This window comes from Ovis aries, chromosome 4, assembly GCF_016772045.2.
Source record: "Ovis aries strain OAR_USU_Benz2616 breed Rambouillet chromosome 4, ARS-UI_Ramb_v3.0, whole genome shotgun sequence".
Taxonomy (NCBI): Eukaryota; Metazoa; Chordata; class Mammalia; order Artiodactyla; family Bovidae; genus Ovis; species Ovis aries.
In genome coordinates, this window is record NC_056057.1 from 21,261,814 (window position 1) to 21,289,573 (window position 27,760).

The 27,760-nt window shown below is 36.0% G+C and overlaps 1 protein-coding gene across 4 annotated transcripts; it reads left to right on the forward strand.

Annotated features, from left to right (window-relative positions):
• TMEM106B (transmembrane protein 106B) lies at positions 1 to 27,054 on the forward strand. 4 transcript variants are annotated; one of them, XM_060414935.1, is made up of 9 exons: positions 1 to 208; positions 953 to 1,699; positions 2,448 to 2,669; positions 5,746 to 5,809; positions 11,068 to 11,227; positions 18,509 to 18,649; positions 18,903 to 18,952; positions 20,254 to 20,307; positions 21,037 to 27,054. In XM_060414935.1, the coding sequence occupies exons 3-9, from the start codon at positions 2,450 to 2,452 to the stop codon at positions 21,173 to 21,175; spliced, it is 828 nt and encodes a 275-aa protein (XP_060270918.1). In that variant the 5' UTR covers positions 1 to 208; positions 953 to 1,699; positions 2,448 to 2,449; the 3' UTR covers positions 21,176 to 27,054. The 4 variants fall into 4 exon arrangements, with proteins under 4 accessions (XP_060270918.1, XP_042104353.1, XP_027824296.1 ...); XM_042248419.1 differs by having other exon boundaries at positions 953 to 1,075; XM_027968495.2 differs by lacking the exon at positions 953 to 1,699.
• The last annotated feature ends 706 nt before the right edge of the window (positions 27,055 to 27,760 follow it).

Genomic DNA, 27,760 nt, shown 5'->3' on the forward strand with positions numbered 1-27,760 from the left:
GCAGGCGCGGGCGCAGGTTGCAGCGACAGCGGCGGGCCTCAGCTGATGCCGTGGTGGTGCTGCCCCACCCCCACCCCGACCCCGCGGCGACCCAGCGCTGCAGGCCCGTCGCGCCCGGCCCAGCACCCGGGACTGCGGACTCCGTAACCCTGCCCTCGGGCCTGTCCGAGCCGGAGCTGCTCGGGACTGCGCAGCACCCCGCGTGCCGGTGAGCGACCCGGGACGCGCAGCCCCCAGGTCCCCTTCACCAGCGGGGGCCGAGCGGGTGCCCCGGAAAGAGCCGAGCCGGAGGAGGAGGTGGCGGAGGGGAGGCTGCGGGGCAGAGAGGCGCTGCGGGCCGGGCGATGGAGGTGTGTCAGCTCCTCTTCCCCCGGCCCAGCCTTCTGCCAGGGGATTCCGGGCTTCGGTGCAAGCCCGGCGCACGGGGAAGATACCAGGCCCCCACGCCTTGAGCGGCCGGTAGCCCTTAGTTCTGCTCTTTTTCAGTATTCTTGTCCGACTGCCTGTATTTCATCTTTAACCTTTTCAGAGTCGGCAGGCTTACGAAAGGCGCCGACTTCCTTCGTTTAGAAGCTCACGACCTATTTAAATTGGATGGAGTCCTGTACTTTTTCTCCCCTCTTCCATAATAAGCCTAAGATTCGTGTTGCTCTTAAGTAAATGAAGGGGTTTTGATTTAAAAACAAATGTATTGAGCACAGGGGCCTAGTACCTCTTTATAAGTCTCCAAGAATAAAAGTGGTTAAACTTAGCAGCGCTTTGAGGAAAATCCAGTAGGGAGGGCAGGAATGGGCAGTACCTGACAAAGCCTGGCCCTTGTCCATTAACCTTGATGAAACAAACACCAGTCCCACGCCGACTCTAAGGCAGCTGTTACGTAAGGATAGAAAACAGACTCCGACTGAGAGCCTCTAGTTTTATTTTTTTGCCTTCTGTGTCTTTTCCCTTTAAGGCATTACAATGGGAGGCACCCTATACCTCTGTTGTGTTAACTGAGATCCTAAAAGGGTGGGTTTGGCGCCCTGATCCCCGGTCATCTAGTATTCCACATAAGCCCAGGGTCAAAGTGTGTGAGGTCAGTGATGTTAATTCTCCCCTAACCACCTGTGACTGGCAAATATTGGTTTGGCTTGCGTTAAATGTCTTTGAGCAAAATCCAGAGAAATATATGCGTTCTTAGAAGTCATAAGTTATTTATGTTTTTGAACTTAATGGGCAGTGTGTACATATTTTTAATATTGAAAACAAGCATTTTATTCATCATTCTGTAATTTTAAGTTTGTCCACTAGTTTTTTATCCTACTGTTTACCCTGTGTTTGAGTGACCCCCAACACATGGATCGCATACAAGTAAAAAGTAGACTTTTTAAAAAGTAGACTTTTCTTCATAGAATAAAATAAGTTGAATTAGTTTGAGGGTCAGTTTTTCTTATTAAAAACAATGAGCATTTTTAAAGACATATTTTTTATATGAATGCCTTTAATAATCTGTTTTAGAAAATGATAGAAAATATATGGTCACGTTTAGAAACAGAAGTGGATTGTTTTTCAGTTCTGCTTTCTCCCTCTGTTAATTTGTGCTCAGAATATCAACAGATTAAAATAAATGGCTTAAAAAATTTTTTTTAATACTAAAACTTGTGTGACTTCAACTTCAGTCTTCCTGCATTACTTACCTGTGGATGTTCTTTTGATATAGGTACTGGCACTTCCTATTTTTATTTGTCTTTAAACTTTAATTTCCCACCTGCATTTTTGATACTGTTATCCTAAAAATTTGAAATTAATGTTCTAAATTTTGCTGTTTTGTGTTGATGAATTATAGTCAATATTTTGGAATATTAATTTCTTAATTTTAACTTTCACCAACTGTTGAATGAAAGAAAAAATCTGGAGGTTTGTTTTTTGTATTTTTTTGTTGTTGCAAATGTTTAAAGCTAGAAATGTGAGCATGAGAAAGATTGTGGATTTTGTCTATCACATAAGGGCATGAATTTTAAAAGGGTGAAAAATACTACTTTGACATTACCTGGTAATACCTAGCTGTAATCTGCCCAAAGCAACTTTTGCTTTGCTGCTGTTTTAAAGGTAAAACGTGTTTTTGTTTTATTCTAAGAAGAGTGAAGCACATGTGTTTCTTTTCAGAGAACTCTTGAAGTGTAGACTTCTGTCAAATTTTACTGTTGTTTGAAAGCCCTTTCTCATCACAAGTTTGATATGATATCATTTCATGATATTTTGTTAGAAAAGCACTTTTGGACTCTAGTAAATGGCTGCTTTATTTGAGACATTATTTTGATTGAATATAATTCCAACCCAAATAGTAGTTTGAATACTCCCTTGAAGGTTATTTTAATTAATTTGATGAGTATAAATATCCTGTAATGTTTTTAAGTATACTTTTTTTTAAACTGAAGTTTACTGTAAGATTTTTTTCTTTTTCTTAGACATGGGAAAGTCTTTTTCTCATTTGCCTTTACATTCAAATAAAGAAGATGGTTATGATGGCATTACATCAACTGAAAATATAAGGAATGGATTGGTTAATGGTGAAGTCCATAATGAAGATGGAAGAAGTGGAGATGTCTCTCAGTTTCCATATGTGGAATTTACAGGAAGAGATAGTGTCACTTGCCCCACTTGTCAAGGAACAGGAAGAATTCCTAGGGGTATGTGTTATTGCACTGTTTCTCCATTAAAGAATAATTTCAGGAATTTTCACAATTACTTTGAAACTCATGGGTCTAAGCACAACTGTTTATGTTTTAAAAGACAGAATTAAAGTTAAAACTTCCTATCAGTTATCTTCTGTCAAAAAGGACACAAACCTAAAGATTTTAATTAGGGATCCTAAAGCAGTAATGAAAACCACCCTTCTACCTCCAATATTTTTTTCTTTCCCACCTGAAATTATTGCAGATAAACAGCGTGTCTTGACTGTAAACTTTTAGTCCTATTTGGTATCGATAAAGATCAGGTCACAGTTGCTTTGCTATAGTGGGTGTTAGGATAAGTAATGTGGTGACCGAATATTTTTAATTTGTTGTTTAAAGAATAATAATAAGCTGGTCATGAGCTAATTAGTTCTTTTTTAAAGGAACTACATGAAGAGGGATGATACATGAAGATGAGCCATTTAGGAAAAAAAAGTCAATTTGTGCCTTGTCATAGGGGAAGTCAGTAGGGAGTAATCCTCATGTGCTATTTGTAGGTTACTTTAGTAGCAATGGAAGTAAAGAGAAATAATTTTAAAAACCTTGTACTGTTCTCATTTACTGCTTGATTGAAGTCAATTTTTGGCCCTGGAGAGAAGCTGAGGGAAGGCCAGAATGACAATACCTTTGCAGAGGTAGTAGCTATTTGAGAATTAAAGGATTATTGTAGTTAAAGGTATTAATGCACCAGACTGGGGCTCTGGGGAGGGCTGAAGTCTCATTTTTGCAATCTAGATATATTTTCAAAGTATAGCCAGTAGGCACTTTTGGCTGTGTGGATGTGCATTGTGGATAGTAAGGTGAAGAATGATCTTGAAGATGTTTTTGTCTGAGCAGCTGGAGGAATGGAGTAGCCACTTACTAATATAGAGAAAAGGTTTGAGTATATGTGTCAGGGGAGAGAGCAGGAGTTCAGTTTTAGATATACAAAACTGGAAATGCACTTTTGACATCTGAGTGGGTATGTTCAGTAAGAAGTTAGTTACTAACGGCCAGGAATTCAAATGCAAGGCCTAGCATGGAGTCATATCCGTGTAGAGATGATACTTAAAGCTGAATTCAATGAGAGCACCAAGGTTGTCAGTGTGAATAGGAAACAGAAGAGACTTTAGCACTGAACCTTGGAGCATTGCAACATTTTGAGGTCAGTGACATGAGAAAGAATTAGCAAAGGACACTAAAAATAGCAGCTAGAGCAGAAACAGGAAATCCCTTTGTCTGTGGTATCCTTGAAGATAAATGAGAAAAATGTACCCCTTGGTGGAGGAGAAGTCAGTCAACTATGTTATATACTGCTGATCAGATAATGTGAGGACTTAGAACTGGCCTTGGGATTTGGTAATTTAGAGGCCAGAGACCTTTTAAAAGAGCAGTTTTGGTAGCAAAGGAATGCATAACGTGTGTAGAGTGGGATCAGGACTGCATAGGAGGCGCAAAGTTGTATAGTCAAAACATAGCTTTTCTTTGAGTTTTGCTGTACAGGAGAGGAGAGAAAAGTGATAGCTAGAGGGGACTGTAAGGTCAGGAGAAGAATTTTTTGAAGATGGAATTGATAATGTGTTTGTCCTCTGATGAGCTTGATCCATAGAACACTGATAATGCAGGTGGCAAGGAGTATTACAGTGCACAAGCACAACGGGCCCCTCCAGAGGAGCACAGCCAGTTTACTCCCAGCAGGAGAAAGGGCCGTAGAGTGCCTGGATGCACAAGCGGGTGGCTGGGTGGATGTGGTGGTGGCAGCAGCTTGGTGGCAATCCTTGCGTCTTTGCCACATCATGAAGTGAGCGTAAGGACAGGGGAGAAGATATTGGAGGTTTGAAGAGAAAGTTGAAGTTACGAAATTGTAGTTTGGGAGAGTCAGGTTGAGAGTATGAACTTGGGAAATATAGTGAAAGTGTTGGCATTATTAAAGGCCACTTGAAATTAGTGATCTAAAATGAGACTGCTTTTCTCTATCTACTTTTAGCTGTGTAGATACAGGCATAGTAGCTAAAGGGTTAGTTTTAATCAGTAGTCATTTAAACAGATAAATAGCACCAAATAGGATACGCGTACACACACATACACAGATACATATTTATATGTGAATATGGTAGGGGAAGTATGGATGAGGGGAGACTTGTGAAGGGGGCAGGGAGGTATAACAAAAGTATTATGGAAAGCTTTTAAAGAGAATTTGACTGTGGGGCTTTAATAGTTAATATGAAGAACCAAGTTTTCATAAGTTGGAAAATTGGCATTTAGAGGTCCATTTATTCATTAAATTAAAGTGTTAGCCTCTCAGTCATGTTTGATGCTTTGGTGACCCCATGGACTGTAGCCTGCCAGAATCCTCTGTTCATGGAATTATCCAGGAAAGAATACTGGAGTGGATAGCCATTCCCTTCTCCAGGGGATCATCCCAAATCAGGGATTGAACCCAGGTCTCCTGCACTGAAGGCACGTTCTTTACCATCTGATCCACCACCCCAAGAAAGAAATACTGAATTTTGAAGTAACCTAATACAGAGAGAGGTGTGACCTGAAAGAGTCCTTCCTGGAAGGGTATGTATAGGTTTGGGTTCTTAAAGCCTGAGAGTTAATATATGTCAGTTTTGGTTTTCAAGGGGAATACTTTAAGAACCTTTGTAGTTATAGGGGTTTCAGTACACAGTGGTAACAATATGCTGCTTCTGCTCTCGTTCAGATAACCCAATTGAAATCTTAATGGAAAACTGGGTGAAGGAAAGCCTGGTAAATTCAGATCTGAAAGCCTGGACTTTGTGATTTTTATCCCCCAATAGCAGAAAGAATTACTCTTTCTCATTCTTCATAGTATTTGAATAGCTAGAAATTCAGATATGAAAAAAACACAGGGTCTGCTTTGGAACTCAGCTGCTACTGGATAATTTTTGAAGATTTTGAGAGAATTTAATAAAGGAATGAGATGAGAGCCAGATGGTATGGTATTCTTTCCAAACCAGACTTTGATGAGGAGCCATTATACTTTTAATTAATCATGTTAATACATTTCTAAATCTAATTCTTTTAGGACAAGAAAACCAGCTGGTAGCGTTGATTCCATACAGTGATCAGAGATTAAGGCCAAGAAGAACGTAAGTAATCATAAGAAAATGGCAATTAAAAAAAATATTTTGCTTTTCAAATATGTATAAATAGGTATTTTAGTTAAAACTATTAAAAGGAAAAATAGTATCAGGTTAAATTATGCCATCATATCCATTATGTCATTAGAAAATAAAAATGATTCCTGATTGCATAAGTCCTTAGAAGCAGTGTAGTATCTAAATCTTCTTAAATCTGTTAAAACAGATAGACCTTAAAGAGCAATTAGGTTTCAGTTACACAGAGACAACGTTTTCATCAAAAATGGGTGTTAAGGTATTCCCACTAACTTCAGAATAAATATGGTTGTTCATACCATGATGACATAAGGACCCAAAAGTGCTTGGCAGCTTTGTGGAAGTTGTGGTGAAACGCAAAAGGAGAGTTCCTAAGAGCCCTTGAACAAAGTAAATACTTTATCCCAAGAGAAGAGGCCCTCACTCAGAAGACTTCCAGTGAATTTCCTCTGAGAATATTCTGTTAACATAGAAAATCTAAAAATTCTTTAACTTGGAGAGAATGCACAAAAGTCCACAGAGATACACAGAGAGGCCTTGAGAAAATCTAAAGGAACTGGGCCATCCTAAGTCCTCAAAGACCTTAAGGAAACTCAACATAAACTACAAAAAGGAAGATACAACCTAAGGAAAAAAATTACTGACAGTAGAATCCAGGTTGTATAGAACAAGAATAGTGATAAAAGAAGAGGTTCAGAAACTATACAGATAGTCTCAAAACTATAGAAGTGGATATACATAGAGACTATCTAATACTTTGTGTAACAACAGAGCATGGAGTCCTTGAAGAGTGAAGCTATGAAAGCAATCCTGGCCCATCCTCCCCACACAAAATGGCAACTTCTCTTAAAAGTACAAAAATGTATCTAATTTAAATATGATCATAAAAAAAAACACACCAGATTACAATCAAGCATCATACAGAAGTTCAGTTCAGTCGCTCAGTTGTGTCCGACTCTTTGTGACTCCATGAACCGCAGCATGCCAGGCTTCCCTGTCCATCACCAACTCCTGGAGTCTACCCAAACCCATGTCCATGAAGTTGGTGATGCCATCCAACTATGTCATCCTCTGTTGTCCCCTTCTCCTCCTGCCTTCAATCTTTCCCAACATCAGGGTCTTTTCAAATGAGTCAGCTCTTCGCATCAGGTGGCCAAAATACTGGAGTTTCAGCTTCAACATCAGTCCTTCCAATGAACACCCAGGACTGATTCCCCTTAGGATGGACTGGTTGGATCTCCTTGCAGTCCAAGGGACTCTCAAGAGTCCTCAACACCACAGTTCAAAAGCATCAGTTCTTCTGTGCTCAGTCCTCTTTATAGTCCAACTCTCATGTCCATACATGACCACTGGAAAAACCATAGCCTTGACTAGACGGACCTTTGTTGATCAAGTAATGTCTCTGCTTTTTAATATGCTGTCTAGGTTGATCAGAACTTGCCTTTGAAGGAGTAAGCATCTTTCAATTTCATGGCTGCAATCACTATCTGATTGCAGATAAAATAAAGTCAGCCACTGTTTCCACTGTTTCCCCATCTATTTGCCATGAAGTGATGGGACCGGATGCCATGATCTTAGTTTTCTAAATGTTGAGCTGTACGCCAACTTTTTCACTCTCCTCTTGCACTTTCATCAAGAGGCTCTTTAGTTCTTCTTCACTTTCTGCCATTAGTTCTTCTTCACTTTCTGCCATAAGAGTGGTGTCATCTGCATATCTGAGGTTATTGCTATTTCTCCCAGCAATCTTGATTCCAGCTTGTGCGTCATCCAGCCCAATGTTTCTCATGATGTACTCTGCATGTAAGTTAAATAAGCAGGGTGACAATATACAGCCTTGACGTACTCCTTTTCCTATTTGGAACCAATCTGTTTTTCCATGTCCAGTTCTAACCATTCCTTCCTGACCTGCATACAGGTAATAAAACTTATAAAAGAAAAACTGATCAAAATACTAACAGATGATAAAGCATTATCAGAAAAGCAGATGAGAACTGTAACTTAATACTTCCCGTATTCTGAAAGAGATTAAGGAAACTATAGAAACTATGACACTAAAACAGAAAAGTCAAAAGTTGAGGAGCTCAGAAATACAGTGACTAAACAATAGAAGGATATGAAAAGAGAGTCTACAGGGCCCTGGAAAGAATTAGAGAAAAATAATTCTGGCGATGAAGACAAACAGAACACAGTACAAAGAGATACCTTGGAAAGTGCACTTAGAAGACAGAGCAGATACAAAGGACGAAGTGAAAACATTTCACCCATGTGTGCACACACAGAAACAAAAATTAATGAAAAGTATTTGAGAGAAAATGGTACAGAACACAAGCCAAGGAGATCAAGCATAAATGTAACTGGAGTTCTTGAAGAATATCAAAGGAAGCAAACTGAAGAAAGAGAAAATGCTTAACTCAAGATCACTTCCTTGAAATAAAACAAGACATGAATCTACACACTGAAAAGACATACCATAATTTTGGAAATAACCAATCTTGGTGAAATTACTGGACTTCAAAGGTAATAACAAAAAACTCAATAGTCCCTTTGAATGCCCAAGCAAAGGATTGATTAATTTATAAGAGATAGAAAATCAGATTGGCATGTTCCTTCTTGACCACAATGCTTTATACAGATAAGCAGTAAAACAGCATGCCAAGTCTTCATGGAAAGAAAAATGCAACTAGGACTTACACACAGTCAGTCTGACCCTTTATTATATAACTTCTAGATAGTTAAGAATGTCAAGAAATTAGATTTAATTTCTTAATAACCTGAGAGTGGAGCAGCTTTCCTAACTGGTTTAGAATCCAGTAATAGAAGAATTTGGCAATAAGGAGTTCATGATCTGAGCCACAGTCAGCTCCCAGTCTTGTTTTTGCTAACTCTATAAAGCTTTTCCATCTTTGGCTGCAAAGAATATAATCAATCTGATTTCGGTGTTGACCATCTGGTGATGTCCATGTGTAGAATCTTTTCTTGTGTTGTTGGAAGAGGGTGTCTGCTATGACCAGTGTGTGCTCTTGGCAAAACTCTATTAGCCTTTGCCCTGCTTCATTCCATATTCCAAGGCCAAATTTGCCTGTTACTCCAGGTGTTTCTTGACTTCCTATTTTTGCATTCCAGTCCCCTATAATGAAAAAGACATCTTTTGGGGGTGTTAGTTCTAAAAGGTCTTGTAGGTCATAGAACCATTCAACTTCAGCTTCTTCAGCGTTACTGGTTGGGCATAGACTTGGATTACTGTGATGTTTGCAGATGGTGATTACAGCCATGAAATTAAAAGACGCTTACTCCTTGGAAAGAAGGTTATGACCAACCTAGATAGCATATTCAAAAGCAGAGACATTACTTTGCCAACAAAGGCCCGTCTAGTCAAGGCTATGGTTTTTCCTGTGGTCATGTATGGATGTGAGAGTTGGACTGTGAAGAAAGCTGAGTGCCAGAGAATCGACGCTTTTGAACTATTGTGTTGGAGAAGACTCTTGAGAGTTCCTTGGACTGCAAGGAGATCCAACCAGTCCATTCTAAAGGACATCCGTCCTGGGTGTTCTTTGGAAGGAATGATGCTAAAGCTGAAACTCCAGTACTTTGGCCACCTCATGCAAAGAGTTGACTCATTGGAAAAGACTCTGATGCTGGGAGGGATTGGGGGCAGGAGGAGAAGGGGACGACAGAGGATGAGATGGCTGGATGGTATCACCGACTCGATGAACGTGAGTTTGAGTGAACTCCTGGAGTTAGTGAAGGACAGGGAGGCCTGGTGTGCTTCAATTCATGGGGTTGCAAAGAGTCGGACACGACTGAGTGACTGAACCGAACTCTACTGAATAGAAGAACAGATTAATAAATTTGGATAAAATATAAAAAGTTAATAAAAGTGTAGGTTATCTTTTAAAAGATGAAAGCAAGAACAAGATGCAGATCAAGTCAGGGTACAAATAGCAAACTAAGAAGTGGAATTTGCAAATTATTATTAAAGGTCCAATATCCTTACTCTAGAGTTTCACAGTTTGAGAAGAAAAAGGCTAACCATACAAAAAGTAAGATCTGTAAATATCCAGTTCACAAGGAAGAAAAGCAAGTATCTTTTAAACATATGAAAAGATGTTAAGTCTCACTCATAGGAGAAATGCAAATTGGAACAATATTGAGGTACCATTTCGTGTGTATCAGATGAGCAGAAGTCCAAAATTTTGAGTGTTATATTGTTAGCAATACTGTGTGAAAACAAGCACACTTGTGCCTTACTACTGAAGGGGAAATTTGGCCTTATCTGTCAAAATTACATACACATTTACCTTTTGGCTCAGGAATTCTACTTTGAAAAATTTATTCTAAGGATTACTGTCAAATACAGTGAATAGCATTTGCACATGTTATTCACTGTGCCAGTATTTATTTTACCAAAAACTAGAAATAATGTAAATGGCCACTAGTAAGGGCCTAGTAGAAGAAGTTACACTGTATCTGGATGATAAAATGGAATGCAGAAGAACTGTGTTTACTATAGCATGGTATCCAAAGCACATTTTTGTTTTGAAAACACACGCATGCACAAGGAGAGAGACACAATAGAATGATAAACCATAGACTAACAAAACTGATTACCTTCAGAGTTTGGGACAGAGCTTTGAAGAGGAAGCAGGTAAGCAAATTAGGTATTTGTGTGTACATGTATATATTTCTGTTGCTTAGACTTTAGATCATGTCCTTTTTTTAATATCACTTAAAAGATTGTATTAAAAGTAAAAAAAAAAAAAGCAGTTCCTAAAAATTGAAATAAACTGAAACAATTGATTCTAACTGCATATCTGGTTGATAAAATAACCACAGATTTTCACACACATGTGAAAATTCCACTTCAGTAAATTCGTCAGGGAGTCCTGAAATGTATATATTTATAAAGCTCTGCAGTTTGATTCTAATGAGCAGCCTGCTTTGGGATCACCACGGTAAATGTTCTATCTATAATAAGCCTGAAATTTTAGTCTCCAAAAAGATAAAAATGTCTTTTAAGAAGAATATTTTAATGCTTAATAGATTCAAACCTACTCTATTCAATACTTTTATAATGTAAAAAGATGGTTAAAAAGAAAAAAATCATACATCTTTTCCTACTGGTATAATAGGGAAAAAATTGAAATGAAAATGTCTTCTCTGAATGTTTCATTATGTAATTTTTGATGCATGTATGTTTAAATATCTCACTTTGCTTTTTTTTTTTTTTCCAGAAAACTGTATGTGATGGCTTCTGTGTTTGTCTGTCTGCTCCTTTCTGGACTGGCTGTGTTTTTCCTTTTCCCTCGTTCTATTGACGTGAAATACATTGGCATCAAATCAGCATATGTTAGTTATGATGTTCAAAAACGCACAATATATTTAAATATTACGGTAAGAACATGTTTATATTAATATTTGACTTCATTCCTTTATTTTAAAAAATTTTTTGTTGCAAGGTATTTGCTTTAGAGTATTGTGCTTGTTTCTGCCATACATCAACATGAAGACGTCATTCCTTTATCATGTTAAGCAACACCTTTGTCCTTATTGAGAGAACATGAAAGGTAACAAAGATGTATTGACCTTTTTTATCATCTTTGATTCTGCTGAAAATGGCAAATTCTGTGTATTCAGAATCCTTAACATTTGAAGTTGCCTTTGGTAGGGTAAAATAAAATAATTGCTGGGCGAAAAGTTTTTACAATCTGTTTACTTTTCAACATTAGACTCTCAGTTGCTCCTAGCAAGATGTTAATATAGTTGATTGAATAGGTGTTATGCATGTTACATTTTCATGTCGTTGTGTTTTGTGAAACACAATTTTTGCCATCTTTAACAGACCATTACTTTGTTTTCAAAGGCAGTGAACAAGTGATTGATTTCTCTTGTAAATTAGTATGTGTGAAAATGTTTGTTTCTCAGGACAATAGTTTTTAGGATTCTGCAGCCTTTCACACCTGAAAACAAGCAAACAAAAGCCTCAGAGAAGGTCTTGTTCCTGTTCTACATTTATGTAAGCATGGTTTGCAAATCACTGTATTATTAATGAGGAAGATACATTGCTTCTGGCTTTAAGGTACATCTATGTGGCAATGATTTATTTGGAAGGGTAATATTAGACTTCATTCGTTTTCCTTGAAGAGTTGTTTGGTGTGCTAGAGGTTGAGGTAGACGCACCTGTGTTGCTGGAGGGGGGTTGAGAGACATAGGGACTGAAAAGGAAATGTGTGTTGGGTAGAATTACTCCTTAATTACAGGAAAAAAAGAATTCACATGGATTCATTTATCCTTCTTTTTAAAAAAGAAACTTGAATTAGCTATACTCTGTCAACTATTTCCATACCATTTACATTATATTCACAACTATGTATGTAGCATTTACACTATTTTAGATATTAGAAGTAATTTAGAGATGTTGTGTGGAGGATGTGTGTAAGTTATATGCAAATATACACCATTTTATATCAGAGACTTGAGTATCTGCAGATTTTGGTATGATGGAACCTTGAGTGGATGGGATAGTTGATCCTGAAACCAATACCCCATGGATACCAAGAGATGACTAAACATACATGTGCTAACTCTGTATATAAGCATTTCCATGCATATATTTACACATAATACATTTTAAAATGGAATTATATATAAAGGGTACACACATATATGTGAGTGTATATACATGCACGTTTTCACTTAATTGATCTCACTGCATTTACCCATATTATGTGGTTGTATGTAGTCTTTTACATGGCCATATTACAATTTTTACTCAACCTTCTTAATAGTTGCTTAGTTTTGATATTATAAATATTTATTCCAAAAACATCTTTGTGCTTAAACTTTGTACTTCTATTTCAGGTTATTTTTTAAGGATAAATTCCTGAAAGTAAATTTGCAGTTAAAGATCATAAGTTTAAGGCCTTTGATAATAAATCATCATTATTTAAAAGCCATGACTGCAGTCCCTTGCTTTTAAATTAAATGGATTCTCAGTGTTTTCAGCAGTAAAATTTTTTATTTTTCATACTATTTTGTCCTGTCTTATTTTTTGTTGTCTCTCTTGATGTTTATCTTTGTGTTATCTTTTTAACTACCAGTTTATCTTTCTGTAATTCTTCCAAGTATTTTTGTTTCCAGCCTGTTTTGCATCATCTTTGTGTTATCTTTATAACTACCAATTTATTTTTCTGTAATTCTTATAAGTATTTTTGTTTCCAGCCTGTTTTGCATCATTGACCCTTTTAATATTCTAATGAAAAGTATGGACACCTCATCAGAAAAAATGTGTACCAATATTAAATAGAACTCCAAAATTTTCCTGGATCCCGTTCCTTGGTCTATATCAGAGGGTCCATTGACCTTAAATTTACAATTTTTTACTGTAGTGTCTAGAAATAAATGGAGAAGGATATGGCAGCCCACTCCAGTATTCTTGCCTGGAGAATCCCAGGGACAGAGGAGCTTGGTGGGCTGACGTCTACGGGGTCGCACAAAGTCAGACATAACTGAAGTGACTTAGCAGCAGCGGCAGCTAGAAATAAAATGATACTGGTATTAAGAGCCAAGTAGGTGAAGATGTTTATATATTTAGAGAAAGGTTATTTCTACTATTTTATAGAATTTTAAAACATTTCTCTACATTTAACAAAATGAATGCATAAACATGATCATAAAATTGCTGGTTGCTAGCACATTCTTTTTTTTTTTTCCCATCATTTTTATTCTAAGACCATTTTCTATCTTGTCACTTATCCCATGTTGCCTCATTCCATATCTTTTCCATATTCATATTAACTTATAAACTCACATATTCAGTTTTTCTTAAATCATTATTTAGTTCTAAAAATAATATTTTGTACATACTTTTATGCATCTTGGTTTTCTCAGTTGTTAATACTTCGCAGGAATCACTCCTGATTTTCTGCTTAGAGTTCATTCGTTCTTTTTAATGGCTGCATATTATTCCATGTAATGACATAATATTATTTTTCAAGCATTCTACTTTATGTTGGACATTCACTTTATTTTCAAGATTTGTGTTTTGTTTTGTTTTTTGCCACTACAAATAACACTGTCATTAACATCCTAATGTTTTTATTTCTGTGGAATAATTGCTCAGATGTAGAACTGCTAGGTCAAAGGATAATACATAATTTAAATTTCAATGAATATTGCTATAATCCTTCATGTATTTTCCAGGAATGCAAAAATACACCCTTTGGTCCATATCCCTGCCAGAAATAGAATCTGTCATTTTCTATAACTTTTACTAGTTTAATGGATATAAAGCAGTATCCACTTTTATTTAAATCAGCCTTTCTTTGACGATAAATTAATTTGACAAATAGTGTTTCTTGGCCATTTATATTTATACTCTTCTGATTTCTTTACTCATATCCTTTGCTCTTATTTTTTTTTAACAGGAGGCTTTATGTCTTTTTTTCTACTTTGTAAGGCCTCGTAGTATAGGTGATAACCATTACTATCTGCCTTACAAATACTTCTTCAAGATTTCTTATTTAATGTTTTGTGATTTTGTTTATGATTTCTTTTGTTAGTACTATTTTAGATGTTTTGTTATTTCCCAGTTTAACAGTTTTTCTTTTCATTGACTGTTTTCTAAAGTAATTTGAAACCGTTGTTTAAGTTCGAATTGCGGAAGTTCAGCCCGGCTGTTAATTAAGTGTGGAAATGATGCAACTGTATTTCTTTTCATCAAGTCTTGAATCTGTCCCAATTCCTCTTAAAAGTGACCTGTTGGAAAGCTCTACTCATGTATAAGATAAAATACCAGTTTTGTAAAAAATAGTTTAAAGTTTTGCTTAACATTTTAAAAGGTTGTCTTTGTATTCAGTAGAATCAGAAATAACTTAGCCCGTGAAAACATGTACATATTAACATTTAGAAAAATTTGGATGGAACTTTAGAGTTACTTTTATTGAAAAATAAAAAAGTAATTTTCCTTGGGGACATGGGCACTGGCAGCAGTAGCCCTGAGAGGCATAGCATGTTGGCATAAGTCCTCTTGGAGGAGATAGCCATTAGCCCCACCATAGAGCCTGTGTGTGGAGTCACTTAGTTGCATCTGACTCTTTGTGACCCCACGGACTGTAGACTGCCAGGCTTCTCTGTCCATGAGATTTCCCAGGCAAGAATACTGGAGTGGGTTGCCATTCCCTTCTCCAGGGGTTCTTCTACACTCTGGGATTAAACTTGGGTCTCTGGCACTGCAGGCAGATTCTTTACCATCTGAGCCACCAGCCCTACCATAGCGCCTACAGACTCCAGGACTGGGCTGCTCAGGCCAAACAACTAACAGGAAGGGAGCACAGCTCCACCCATCAGCAGAAAATTAGATTTAGGGAGCAAGGTCCTGAAAATTATATTTAGTGAGCACGGCCCTGCCCACCTGAGCAAGACTTAGCTTTCCCCACAGCCAGTGCTTCCCATCAGGATGCTTGCACAAGGCTCTTAGTCTCATCCATCAGAGAGCAGACAGAAGAAGCAAGAACTACAGTCCCATGGCTTCCAGAATGAAAACTAGAATCACAGAAAACTAACCAAAATGATCACATGGATCATACTCTTGTGTAAATCAATGAAGCTATGAGCCATGCCGTGCAGGGCCACCCAAGGTGAATGGGCCATGGTGGAAAGCGCTGATAAAATGTGGTCCACTGGAGAAGGGAATGGCAAACCACTTCAATGTTCTTGCCTTGAGAAACCCATGAAGAGTATGAAAAGACAAAAAGATATGACACCAGAAGATGAGCTCCCCAGGTTGATGTGTCCAATATGCTACTGGGGAAGAGTATAGAAATAGTTTCAGAAAGAATGAGGAGGCTGAGCCAAAGCAGAAATAACATCCAGTTGTATATGTGTCTGCTGGTGAAAGTAAAGTCCAATGCTGTAAAAATCAATATTGCATAGGAACCTGGAAAGTTAGGTCCATAAATCAAGGTAAATTTGAAGTAGGCAGTAGATAGCAAGAGTGAACATCGATATTTTAGGAATCAGTGATCAAAAATGGAAATGGGCAAATTTAATTCAGATGACCATTATATCTACTACTGTGGGCAAGAATCCCTTAGAAGAAATGGAGTAACTGTCATAGTCAACAAAAGAGTCCAAAATGCTGTACTTGGGTGCAGTCTCAAAAACCACAGAATGGTCTCTATTCCTTTCCAAGGCAAACCATTCAGCATCACAGCAATTCAAATCTATGTCCCAAAACACTAATGCTGAAGAAGCTGAAGTTGAACAGTTCTATGAAGACCTACAAGGCCTAGAACAAACACCAAAACCAGATGTCCTTTTCATCATAGGGGATTGGAATGCAAAAGTAGAAAGTCAAGAGATACCTGGAGTAACAGGCAAGTTTGGCCTTGGAGTACAAAATGAAGCAGGGCAAAAGCTAACCCAGTTTCACCAAGAGAATGCACTGGTCATAGCAAATACCTCTTCCAACAATGCAAAAGATGACTCTTACATGTGAGCATCACCAGATGGTCAGTACAAAAATCAGATTGATTATATTCTTTGCAGCCAAAGATGGAGACGCTCTATACAATCCACTAAAACAAGACCTGGAACTGACTGTGGCTGGGATCATGAGCTCCTTATTGTAAAATTCAGACTCAAGAAAGGAGGGAAAACCACTAGGCCATTCACATATGACCTAAATCAAATTCCTTACATTTATACAGTGGAAGTTACAAATAGATTCAAGGGATTAGATCTGATAGAGTACCTGAAGAACTATGAACAGAGGTTCATAACACTGTATAGGAGGCAGTGACCAAAACCATTCCCCAAAGAGATGAAAGAAGGCAAAATGGTTGTCTGAGGGGTTCTTACAAATAGGTGAGACAAGAAGAGAAGCAAGAGGCAAAAAAGAAAGGGAAGGATATTCCCAACTGAATATTGAGTTCCAGAGAATAGCACAGAGAGATAAGAAAACCTTAAGTGAACAGTGCAAAGAAATAGAAGAAAATGTGGAATGGGAAAGACTAGAGATTTCTTCAAGAAAATTGAAGATACCAAGGGAACATTTCATACAAATATGGGCACAATAAACAATAGAAATGGCAGGGACCTAACAAAAGCAGAAGAGATTAAGAGGTAGCAAGAATACATAGCAGAACTATACAAAAAGGTCTTAATAAACTGGATAACCAATATGTTGTGGTTATCCAAATGTACAGTCTGGATTTAGGAAAGGCCGAGGAACAAGAGGTCAAATTGCAGATATCCATTGGATCATAGAAAAAGCGAGGATATTCCAGAAAAACATCTACACTGACCACTCTAAAGCCTTTGTGTAGGTCACAACAGACTGTGGGAAATTCTTAAAGAAACAGGAATACCAGACCACTTTACCTGCCTGATAAGAAACCTGTATGAAGATGAAGAAGCAACAGTTAGAACTGGACATGCAACAATGGACTGGTCAAAATGGGGAAAGGAGTACATCAAGGCTGTATATTGTCACCCTGCTTATTTAACTTACATGCAGAGTACAGCATATGAAATGCTGAGCTGGATGAATCCCAAGCTGGAATTAAGGTTGCCAGGAGAAATATCAAAAACCTCAGATGTTACCAGACTTATGGCGGAAAGCAGAGGACTTAAAAGAACTTCTTGATGAAGGTGAAAGAGGATAGTGAAAAAGCTTACTTAAAACTCAACATTCAAAAAACTAAAGATCACGGCCTCTGGTCCCATCACTTCCTGGCAAATAGATGGGGGAATAAATGGAAAAGATGGTAGATTTTATTTTCCTGAGCTCCAAAATCACTGCAGACAGTGACTGCAGCCATGAAATTAAGACACTTGTTCCTTGGAAGAAAAGCTATGACAGACCAAGATAGCATATTAAAAAGCAGACACATCATTTTGCCAACAAATGTCCGTAGAGTCAAAACTATGGTTTTTCCAGTAGTCATGTATGGATGTGAGAGTTGGACCATAAAGAAGGCTGAGTGCTGAAGAATTAATGCTTTCAAACTGTGGTACAACAGAAGACTCTTAAGAGTCCCTTGAACAGCAAAGAGATCAAACCAGTCAATCCTAAAGGGAATCAACTGAGAATATTCATTGGAAGGACTGATGCTGACGCTCCAGTACTTTGGTCACGTGACGCCAAGAGCTGACTCATTGGAAAAAACCCTGATTCTGGAAAAGGTTGATGGCAAGAGGAGAAAGGGCCACAGAGGATGAGATGGTAAATGGCATCACTGACTCAACAGACATGAGTTTGAGCAAACTCTAGAAGATAGTGAAGGACAGGGAAGCCTGGCATACTGCAGTCTATGGGGTTGCGATTAGTTGGACAGAACTTAGCAACTGAACAACAACTTTTATTGACTTTTTGCTAAGGCCACAAATGCGTTTTATAACATTGATTTTTCTATGTTCTGGTACTATACATTTCCTGGGCCTACTCTTTAACAGTGTATGTTCATTGTATGCATTTTATATACGTAGCACTCATGCAAAACCCAAATAATTGGTTCAATGAATGTTCTTTGATGTTTTGGGGGACAATTTACTTCCTCCTGGTAAACGAAGCATAGCCACAGCTGGAGTCATTTTCTCTATTTATTTTAAATACTTCTTTATTATGCCTACTCTAAGATAACTTGCACATTTTCTACCTCCTTTCTTTTTCAGAATACACTAAATATAACGAACAATAACTATTATTCTGTTGAAGTTGAAAACATCACTGCACAAGTTCAGTTTTCAAAAACAGTTATTGGAAAGGCACGCTTAAACAACATAACCAGTATTGGTCCACTGGATATGAAACAAGTAAGCTTCATTCAGAAAATACTTTGGAGGAGTATGCACTCAACTTTGTATATAATATTAACTTTCAGGAGATGGGGGTTTTCCTAAAAAATTAAACTTTGAAATGTATCCCATACATATGTAAAAGAAAGTCATAGAATCAAACCCATAAAAAGAGAGATTTCCAAACTCTTTTAAGTTATGAAATCTATCTGAAATATTTGATATTTTGATACTGTTCTCTGTTGGTTTATTTTCATTTTTTGCCTTTCAGATTGATTATACAGTACCTACTGTCATAGCAGAGGAAATGAGTTATATGTTGTAAGTTCTGATTTTTAATTATTTTCTCTCATTAAATTATAAGGAATAAGTGTGGGTATGTGTGAATATATAGGGCTTTCCTGATAGCTCAGTTGGTAAAGAATCCGCCTGCAATCCAGGAGGCCCCAATTCGATTCCTGGGTCAAGAAGATTCACTGAAGAAGGGATAGGCTACCGACGCCAGTATTTTTGGGCTTTTCTTGCAGCTCAGCTGGTAAAGAATCTGCCTGCAATGCGGGAGACCTGGGTTCGATCGTTGGGTTGGGAAGATCCCCTGGAGAAGGGAAAGGCTACCCACTCCAGTTTCTGGCCTTGAGAATTCCATATACAGTCCATGGGGTCATGGGGTCACAAAGAGTCAGACATACATGTGTGACTATATATATTTAATGAATGGTGGTGGTGGTGCTTTAGTCGTTAAGTCGTATCCAACTCTTGCAACCCCATGGATTATAGCCTGCCAGGCTCCTCTGTCCATAGGATTCTCCAGGCAAGAATACTGGAGTGGATTGCCATTTCCTTCTCCAGGGGATCTTCCTGACCAAGGAATTGAACCCAGATCTCCTGTATGGTAGGCAGATTCTTTACCAACTGAGCTACAAGGGAAGCCCATTTAATGAATATATATGTTTAATTTTCCGTCATTTTAGCAGAGACAAGACCACATTTTTAGCATATTCCTTCTGACTTTTGATCATCTCCATCCTCTCTTTTCAAAATGTGTAACATTAACATACATACACCTGTACACATAGTTTTTTTTTTCACAGTTAGGATCATGCATACCATGTCACTTTTTATTTACTATGTTATAAAATCATATTCTCATATTTTGTAATTGTTTTGTTTTTGTATAGGAGGACCACAAATGCTAATGATGTTTAATATTCTATTCTGGTTTGAAGTTGTGAAACTTGTAAATTAGGTCTAAATGATTATTAACTCTTGTTAAGTAAAAATCTGTGATAATTTTTTATCCTCTTTTGATATCAGCCTGATACAGAATTTCTGAGTGGGTAATAATCTGGTTACTAAAATTTCAAAAGGTGAAAAAAAGTAGAAGTAGTTAGTAGACAACTCTACAGCTGCTGTAGTATGAAAGCATAGAATAAGAAGCCATGAAAATGTTAATCATTTGAGATATAGAAAATGCTCAACCATTTAATGGCTATTTATTATATCTTCTTAATAGTATTTGTATTGCCTTTAACATAGGAAGAGGAATTGTGATTAAACTATTTTATTAATAAATGTATAATGTCATAGTTTGTGTGTATTTACATTGCTTTTTTCTTTAACAGTGATTTCTGCACACTGATAACCATCAAAGTTCATAACATAGTGCTCATGATGCAGTGAGTATGAATTTTTTGGAAAGAATTTCTTTGTTTCAACTTTGGATGTGTAACATTAGCGTAGAGTATACACATCTTTATAAATGCTGTCTCATTTGTATTTTAAGCCTTACATGAGTGCAGTGAGGTGAAGTAAATAGTTACCCACTTTACATATGAGGAAATGGGAGCTCAGAGAAGTAGTGAAGGACCACATGGCTGCTAAATAATGAATCTGGACCTTCCAAGAACTCAGGAAAACAGTAGAAGTTGATACAGAGAGAAGGATGAGCTCAACAGCCAATTCCTTGCTCCCTGTGGTAAAGGCAGGAACAGTAGTGATGAGAAATAATGTTATTGGTTTGCAAGTTGGGTGTTTCCCTAAGCAATGAAAACATTGTAGGTTATAGGTTGGCTAACACCTGATTAACCGTTTTCCTCTGATGAGAGAACTGTGTGATTATTTTAAAGAGTACAATGAACTAAAGATATTTTTAGCCAAAGATAGGTGTTTTGAAAAAAATTACATTTTTTTGTATATAATTAATTGGATAGGGCTTGCTCAGCCAGCATTCCTGTTGTCTACTGGGGAAATACTCCCTAAGAGACCCATGTCTACAACATTAAATTATCGTTAATCAAATAACCTCTCCCTGAAAAGAATTTTAATATATAAAGTGTTCCCACTTTAAAAAGATGTTTTTAATATATTAACTATTCAGTGCTTCTCTCCATTTATTTTATTTTCAGAGTTACTGTAACGACAACTTACTTTGGACATTCAGAACAGATATCCCAGGAAAGGTACCAGTATGTTGATTGTGGAAGAAACACCACGTATCATTTGGGGCAATCTGAATATCTAAATGTACTTCAGCCACAACAATGAAAACTCGAGATGCACCTGGAGAAAAAAAGTACCTATTGATATTTTCCAAACTTTGAAGGATGAGGTACTTCGTGATAGGAGATCTTAAATTGAGCAACCTAAAGTTTACACTTCTGTTTTAAGAGTACATCTAAGAATATGTGGACTTGTAGTTTATTACAACTCTCCGCTCTGTGTTTGTGATATTTGTACCAGGATCTTTTATTTGAACCTAAATTTACTGATTGATGTTCTTCGCTCATTTCCCAAAGGGGAAAACTAAGACTTCTCCTTCAGGATAACAGATACTTGTTTAAAATTCACAGCTCTAATCACTACTGAAAACATAATTTTGGTGATGAACATAATTTGAGAAACTTTATTTCTGAATGTTTTTATAGAAAATTACCGAGGGCCTATTACTGATGAAGACATTTAAAGAATACCTTTTCTTTTTTCCTGTTTTATAAACTCCCACTGCTCCTTGGTAGTATTTAAACTGTATGCTATTTTAGCTTTTAGCTAAATATTTTTACTTTTTCATTTTGAAATTCCACTCATTTGCATGGTTTTGTCAGTGTTATTTCAAGCTAGTGTTTGCGTTAACACTTATAAACCAAAATAATGTTTGCAAAATTCTGTACCTGAAAAATTTAAAAAACTCCTATATAATGTGTTTCACATGTCTTTCCATGTTATAGTTGTGTGAAACTTCTGTGTAATATTCAAATATAACCATTTAATGTACAGTATTGTAAATAAATTATGCATGGATTCTAAATAGTTGTAATAAATGTTAAAGTGGTACAGATTTAAAATCTAGTAAGTTGCTCATAAAAATTAAAAACACAGGAAAATGAAATTCAGAAACCTCTAGAATGTGAATATGTTTCCAAATACATATTTGATCAGGTATAACATAGATTTGAAATAAAATATTTTGGTGATCCACTTTTTTTTAATGTTGCTTTTCATACTAAAGAATTACAAAGATACTTTTCACAACTGTTAGGTACTCAGATCATCAATTTTATGAATGTTTTAGAGGTGAAATTATTACTTTGGTAAAATTATCCAGGAAATCCTGTTATAAATTATGGTGGCTATAGCAAAATAAAACCTATACTATACTGTTTTTAAATTTAATTACTTTGCACATTGTGGATATCAGGCTTCTGGGAGTTACATTTTTTAAGTTTTCTACTTTTGGTTTGGATTTTGTTTAAAGTTGTTCTCAAGTGTAAATTATTTTACTATTTTATATTTTTAATACCATTTTGCATTTGGACTTTTGGCCTTTTCACTTCCCAAGTTCAGAGTACCTTTTAAATACATGCTACTGAGCATAGGGGCTGACTATTGATACCAAAAACAGTCATTGGCTTGAGATTAATTTCCTTTAGTTCCTTAGTGAAAATCAGGTTACCCCTCTCTCTACCCAAAAAGTGCCTAACATAGGTCTGAAACATTCTTATTTGTAAGTCTGACTCTCTCAACTCTAAAACGTGAGCTTTATTTAATTATAAGTAATTAGAGCTAATGAAGCCCTCCTTTCTGCCTTTAAACCTACTCAGGTTTCCCCTTAGCTTTCATATCCTTTTTCCTAAGTTTTCCTCAATGAACCATTTTAATGATGAAATGTACTATCTTTTTTTGTTTTTAACTACTTAGTCTCCCGTTAATCCATTGCTAACTCATCTTTCCTTACTATTAAACTAAAATCACCCCTTTAAATTAATTATGGATTTTGTGGTCCAACCCAATCTTTAATATTTTTTCTGCCATGTTTTTTGATCACCCCTTGTCTCTTTGAAACTGCACACTTCACTACTGTGTGGGTTCTAATTATATTTTTCATATTGTTCTCATTTCATTTTTTCACTCTACTATCTTCTGATGTTTTAATGAGTAGTATCCAGACCCTCTTCTGCCTCAAAATTTCTACTTCTTTGTCTTCAACAATCACTTCCATTAGTGCATCCAGATCTGTTTCTACATCCCTGACCAGTAACCTATCTAGTTTCTCATTTAGTTAATGAGTTAGACAACCCTGGTAGTTCAGACAGTAAAGAATCTGCCTGCAGTGTAGGAGACCAGATTCGATCCCTGGGTTGGGAAGATCCCCTGGAGAAGGGAATGGCAACACACCCCAGTATTTTTGCCTGGAAAATTCCATGCACAAAGGAGCCTAGCGGGCTGTAGTCCATGGGGTTGTAAAGAGTTGGACACAACTGAATGACTAACAGCTTTTAGAGATAATAGTATTTCAGTGACTGTGTAAAAGCAAAAAATGTTAAAAAAAAATGCCATATTTTGTTTCATCCCATTTCTTCAAAATCATCCTTTCAGATATGCCTTCTTCAAAAATCAATCATAATTTATTTTCCTACTTTGTATCTTTTAACCTTGGAAAACTATATAGTGTAAACTAAGTGGACTTTTCTTTTGATGTGTGGCTCTAATATGCTTGTAGAGTGGATGCAGAGCATCTGCTGAAGAGTCAGGAGGGTTAGAGAACATTGGCTTTTACTGACTTAGTTCTGAATATTATTCATTCTTTACAGGAAAAATTCCTTATTATTCCTGCTTTCTCTGGCGTTCAAGTCAGAAAGAAACTGAAATTTAAAATAAGTTAAAAAAAGAAAGTAGTAGAGAAATAAAGATCACTTGTGACTATTTTCACAGAGGGTTAAGTAACTGCCAGAGAACCCTAGAGTAAAGTAGGCTGTAAATTAATACAATTACAAAAGCACATTCTGGTGATGCAGACTTGTAGACATTAAAAAAAAAATCTGGAAAGAGTAGATGAGGCTTTAACCTTTTTTAGGTCATTGTCCAATGCAGTTTCTTACATGGTAATAGGGTTTTTTAAAAACTATTCTCAGATCTTATTCAACAAACATGGTAAAGATGTTAATTTTTTTTTTTGGTGATATTTCCAAGAATAACTTCCTTGCACCTTTAATAGACTGGTCATTCTAACCAAGCCTACATGTTTTGATATTACATTTATATAGCACCATGCCCTCTGCAGAACTCTTGTTTTGTCATTTGCCAGAGTCCTGTGAGTCAGAAAAGGAGGGTGGTAGGAGCCCCATCTTTTAGAAAAGGAAAAAGAGGCATGGAAAATTTGAAGGACTTGCTGAATATTTAATAAATATTTTAACTGACGCCAGACCGATCTTTTCTGTCTGCCATATCTGTGCTTGGTCAATGAAATCACCCATTGGAAAGCCCTGTTGACTCAGGTTAGTACAAGTAAAAATCAGAGAAAATGTTCACATAGGTAACATAGTGACAGTCCAATTAATACTAATGAACTAAGATTTTGGATATCTTGAAATTAGTACCTTAAATATTTTCAACGGGAAATGAACACTTGTAAGATATTTTGGAGCATAATCTATAACTTAATATTTTTAAGTAGCTTAATTTTCTGTTAAATCTGTGATTATTCTGGTAAAGATAACAGATAGACTAATTATAAAGAAGAGATTAATGGATTTGAGATTTGAAATAACAGTTTGAAAATATTAGACACCAGATAAACTGCTTGCAATTTCTAAATAGCCATCTTTACTGTACCATGTAACATGTAAATGACCATGGTTTTATTTGTGTGCATTTTTTCCATGCTTTTTTGTTTAAGAAAATGACATTTTCTCAAAGAATTCATGACAAGAAAATAAAATTCACTTTAGATCTTCTGACTCGTAGCTTAGGAATAATACAGTGTGGTGTTCAAATAGATAGGAAGTGATTGCCAAAACAAAATGAAAGTGACTTAAAGACTTCAAACGTCAGCCTGATGAATCTTTGTGGTTCTTAGCCTTATCATTATTGGAATATAATTCTGGATGTTTAATTGGAGTACATGTCCCAAACTTTCTCTTATGCCATTTGACTTTTTTTTTTAGTTTTAAAATAGTTATTTGTAATTGCCATGTCTTATTTAAGAAAATGATTTGTTAGATACTTGACCCCAAAGCAAGTCACTTCTCAGTATAGCTAATGTTTATTGATTACTTTCTGTGTCACATACTGTACTGTGCTAACTTCTCTCACTTCCCCTCAGAAGAGTCCTCTAAGGTAGTTACTGTCATTACCCCTCCCCCATTTTATCTCTGAGGAAATTGGGTTTTAGAGAGGTTAAGAAATATACATAAGCTTTAAAGTGGCAGATTAGAGATTCACAACAGGTCTGTTTTACTCAAGCATCATTGTTCTTCCTGTAAGCATATTTTCTTTCTAGCCTTTGAAAATGTTTTATTCATAAAAATGTATTGGATGTTCCATGTGATATGTAGGACTGAGGCTTTTGATAGTATTTTTAAGAATACTATTAAGATACTTTATTATTTTATAAATCTTTAGTATAAAATGTTTATCTTTAATTAATGCTTATCTGTTAGGGTTTCTTTTAAAAGATAAAAAATTTTAAATTTACAAGTACATATGTCTTCCTTGATTGGGCTTCCCAGTTGGCACTAGTGAGATTGTAAGCCAAAGGTTACTCACCATTTTATGATATTTTAGCTCATAATATCTGAAAACAGTAACTACTTGGCTCAAATACATCTAAGAATTAATTTTATTTCTCTTTTTTTGTAATATCAGATTTTAAATGAGATGTTAAACTATTTTAAGGAAAAAATATGTTTGAGGTGGGATAAAAAGACTTAAACATTATTTGTTAAAAAAATTATTTTTACATGAAAACTAGATATATTTGTGATGTGTTCAATCAAAAAATTCACTACTATATCCCAGATCTACATATTTCAAAGTAAAAATGTTCACTTGTCAGCTGAAATTTCTGATTAGAACTGATATTTGTATATTTTTGTGCTTAGAATTTAAATTTCACAGTGGATTTTTTTGAAATTGAACTTTAATTAGGATGAAAGCAAGTAATATATTTGTATACTATAGGGATAAAAATGGTAATTTTCATTTTTAAAAAACTACCAGTGTGATTATGTTTTTAGTTCCTTTTACTCATGTTTAGTATAGGCTTTTCAGTTAAAAATACACTGTGGTCTGTATTGACCCAAAAAATATTCCATAAATTAAATATATGGCAAGTTTTTCATAGCTAAATCTAATTCTTCTAGAAGGAAGTTATTGCCTTCTATTTAATTACATTAATTGAAATGTGTTTAAGAGAAATGTTTTCAGCATATTTTGTATACTAAAAAACAAAAGGGGTTAGTATTGGGCCAATGGCCAAGAGGTAATGTTACTACCTTGTAGACTGTTACAGTTCAAATTGTCCCACTCCACCCAGAGTTTTAGAAACTAGAAATCTGGGAGATACTATATCAGCTGTAGTCGGTTGACTCTAAATGCTGTAAGCTGTACTCATCTTTTGTTACTGTGTGAGATGGAAAAAATGCCACATTGCAAAAGATGCATAATTTCATTGTATAATGATTTATTTTAGGCATATAATATCAGGAAGCTTTGTCTTGTGTGTTTTGTCTTATATTTCCTCATAGAACTAAATTAAGTAAGATTTGGGGAAATGATTTTAAAATGCTTTCTGACTTTTTGCTTGGTCAGAAATTGTTGGCATTGGTGGGTAGGTTCTAACCAGTGATTTTAATTGTGCAATAAATAATAATAGAGTGTGAGACTGTGTTTGGGCACTTACTATTTGTTTATATTAGGTATTAGCCTCCATTATAATATACTTACTAAATTTCCAAGTTGAGCAGTTCTGTAGTTAATAACTATTGTTGCTGTACCTGTAACAAAACATACTTATGACAGTAAAATGAATAGAAGTGCCCCCAAATACTATTTTTTAATTCACTTGTAACTGTTCCTCTTGTAATTGTGTATGACAAAATCAAATTTGTAAAAATTTTAGCATGAAAAATAAAATTTGTATCAGTCAAGTGTCTTGGTTATGCTTTTGAAATGGATTTTTTTCATCTGCCTCGCTTCTAATTTGTTGCCTAATACTGTCTAGTCTACTAATATCTCTGAAATCTGTCTTGTAGTTGAAATCTCTGTTGCTATTAGTCCCTAATTTTTTTACTGAATAAAGCCCTAGTCCCAACTGTGGTGTTGGGAATCTTTTTTTAATCTGGCCACAACCTACAATTCAGTCTTTATTTCCTGTCATTGCCCCTCCCTTATGTCCCCGGCAAACTGAGATATTTCCCATTCGTTGGAAACATTCCTTTCCTTTGTCCACACTTTGCTCATTCTTTTTTCCTAGAACATGATTTAACCATTTCTTTAGTCTCCCAAACTTATTTTCCAACAGCCAGCTCAGATGTCCTACCCTGCTCTCCTTCTTTTCCTCCAAACTTACTGAAATATTTGGTGACATTTTTCCACTTGTGTACTTTTAAAAGAATTGCCTAATCAAAAAGAATATTTTTCATTTTGTTTATGAACTCTAACTTTTTGTTTTGAACTGAACTTAAAACGTGTTTTAAACTTTTAATCATTATTCAAATGCATTTTGCTAGCTTAGAATTAGTGTTTTTAAAGGTTTTAAAAATCTTGTATCAAGTCGCATGATCTGAAGTTAGATGAAATGTGATCTGTAGTATCTTGGTGGAAAAAAGATTTATTATGTGCATGTGTATTTCC

Excerpts from the sequence above, each read along its gene's own strand:
- TMEM106B (XM_060414935.1), top strand. The coding sequence starts at position 2,450 with ATGGGAAAGTCTTTTTCTCATTTGCCTTTACATTCAAATAAAGAAGAT. Across the intron at positions 2,670-5,745 it reads AACAGGAAGAATTCCTAGGG|GACAAGAAAACCAGCTGGTA; the intron begins GTATGTGTTATT and ends TAATTCTTTTAG. Across the intron at positions 18,953-20,253 it reads GAGGAAATGAGTTATATGTT|TGATTTCTGCACACTGATAA; the intron begins GTAAGTTCTGAT and ends TTTCTTTAACAG.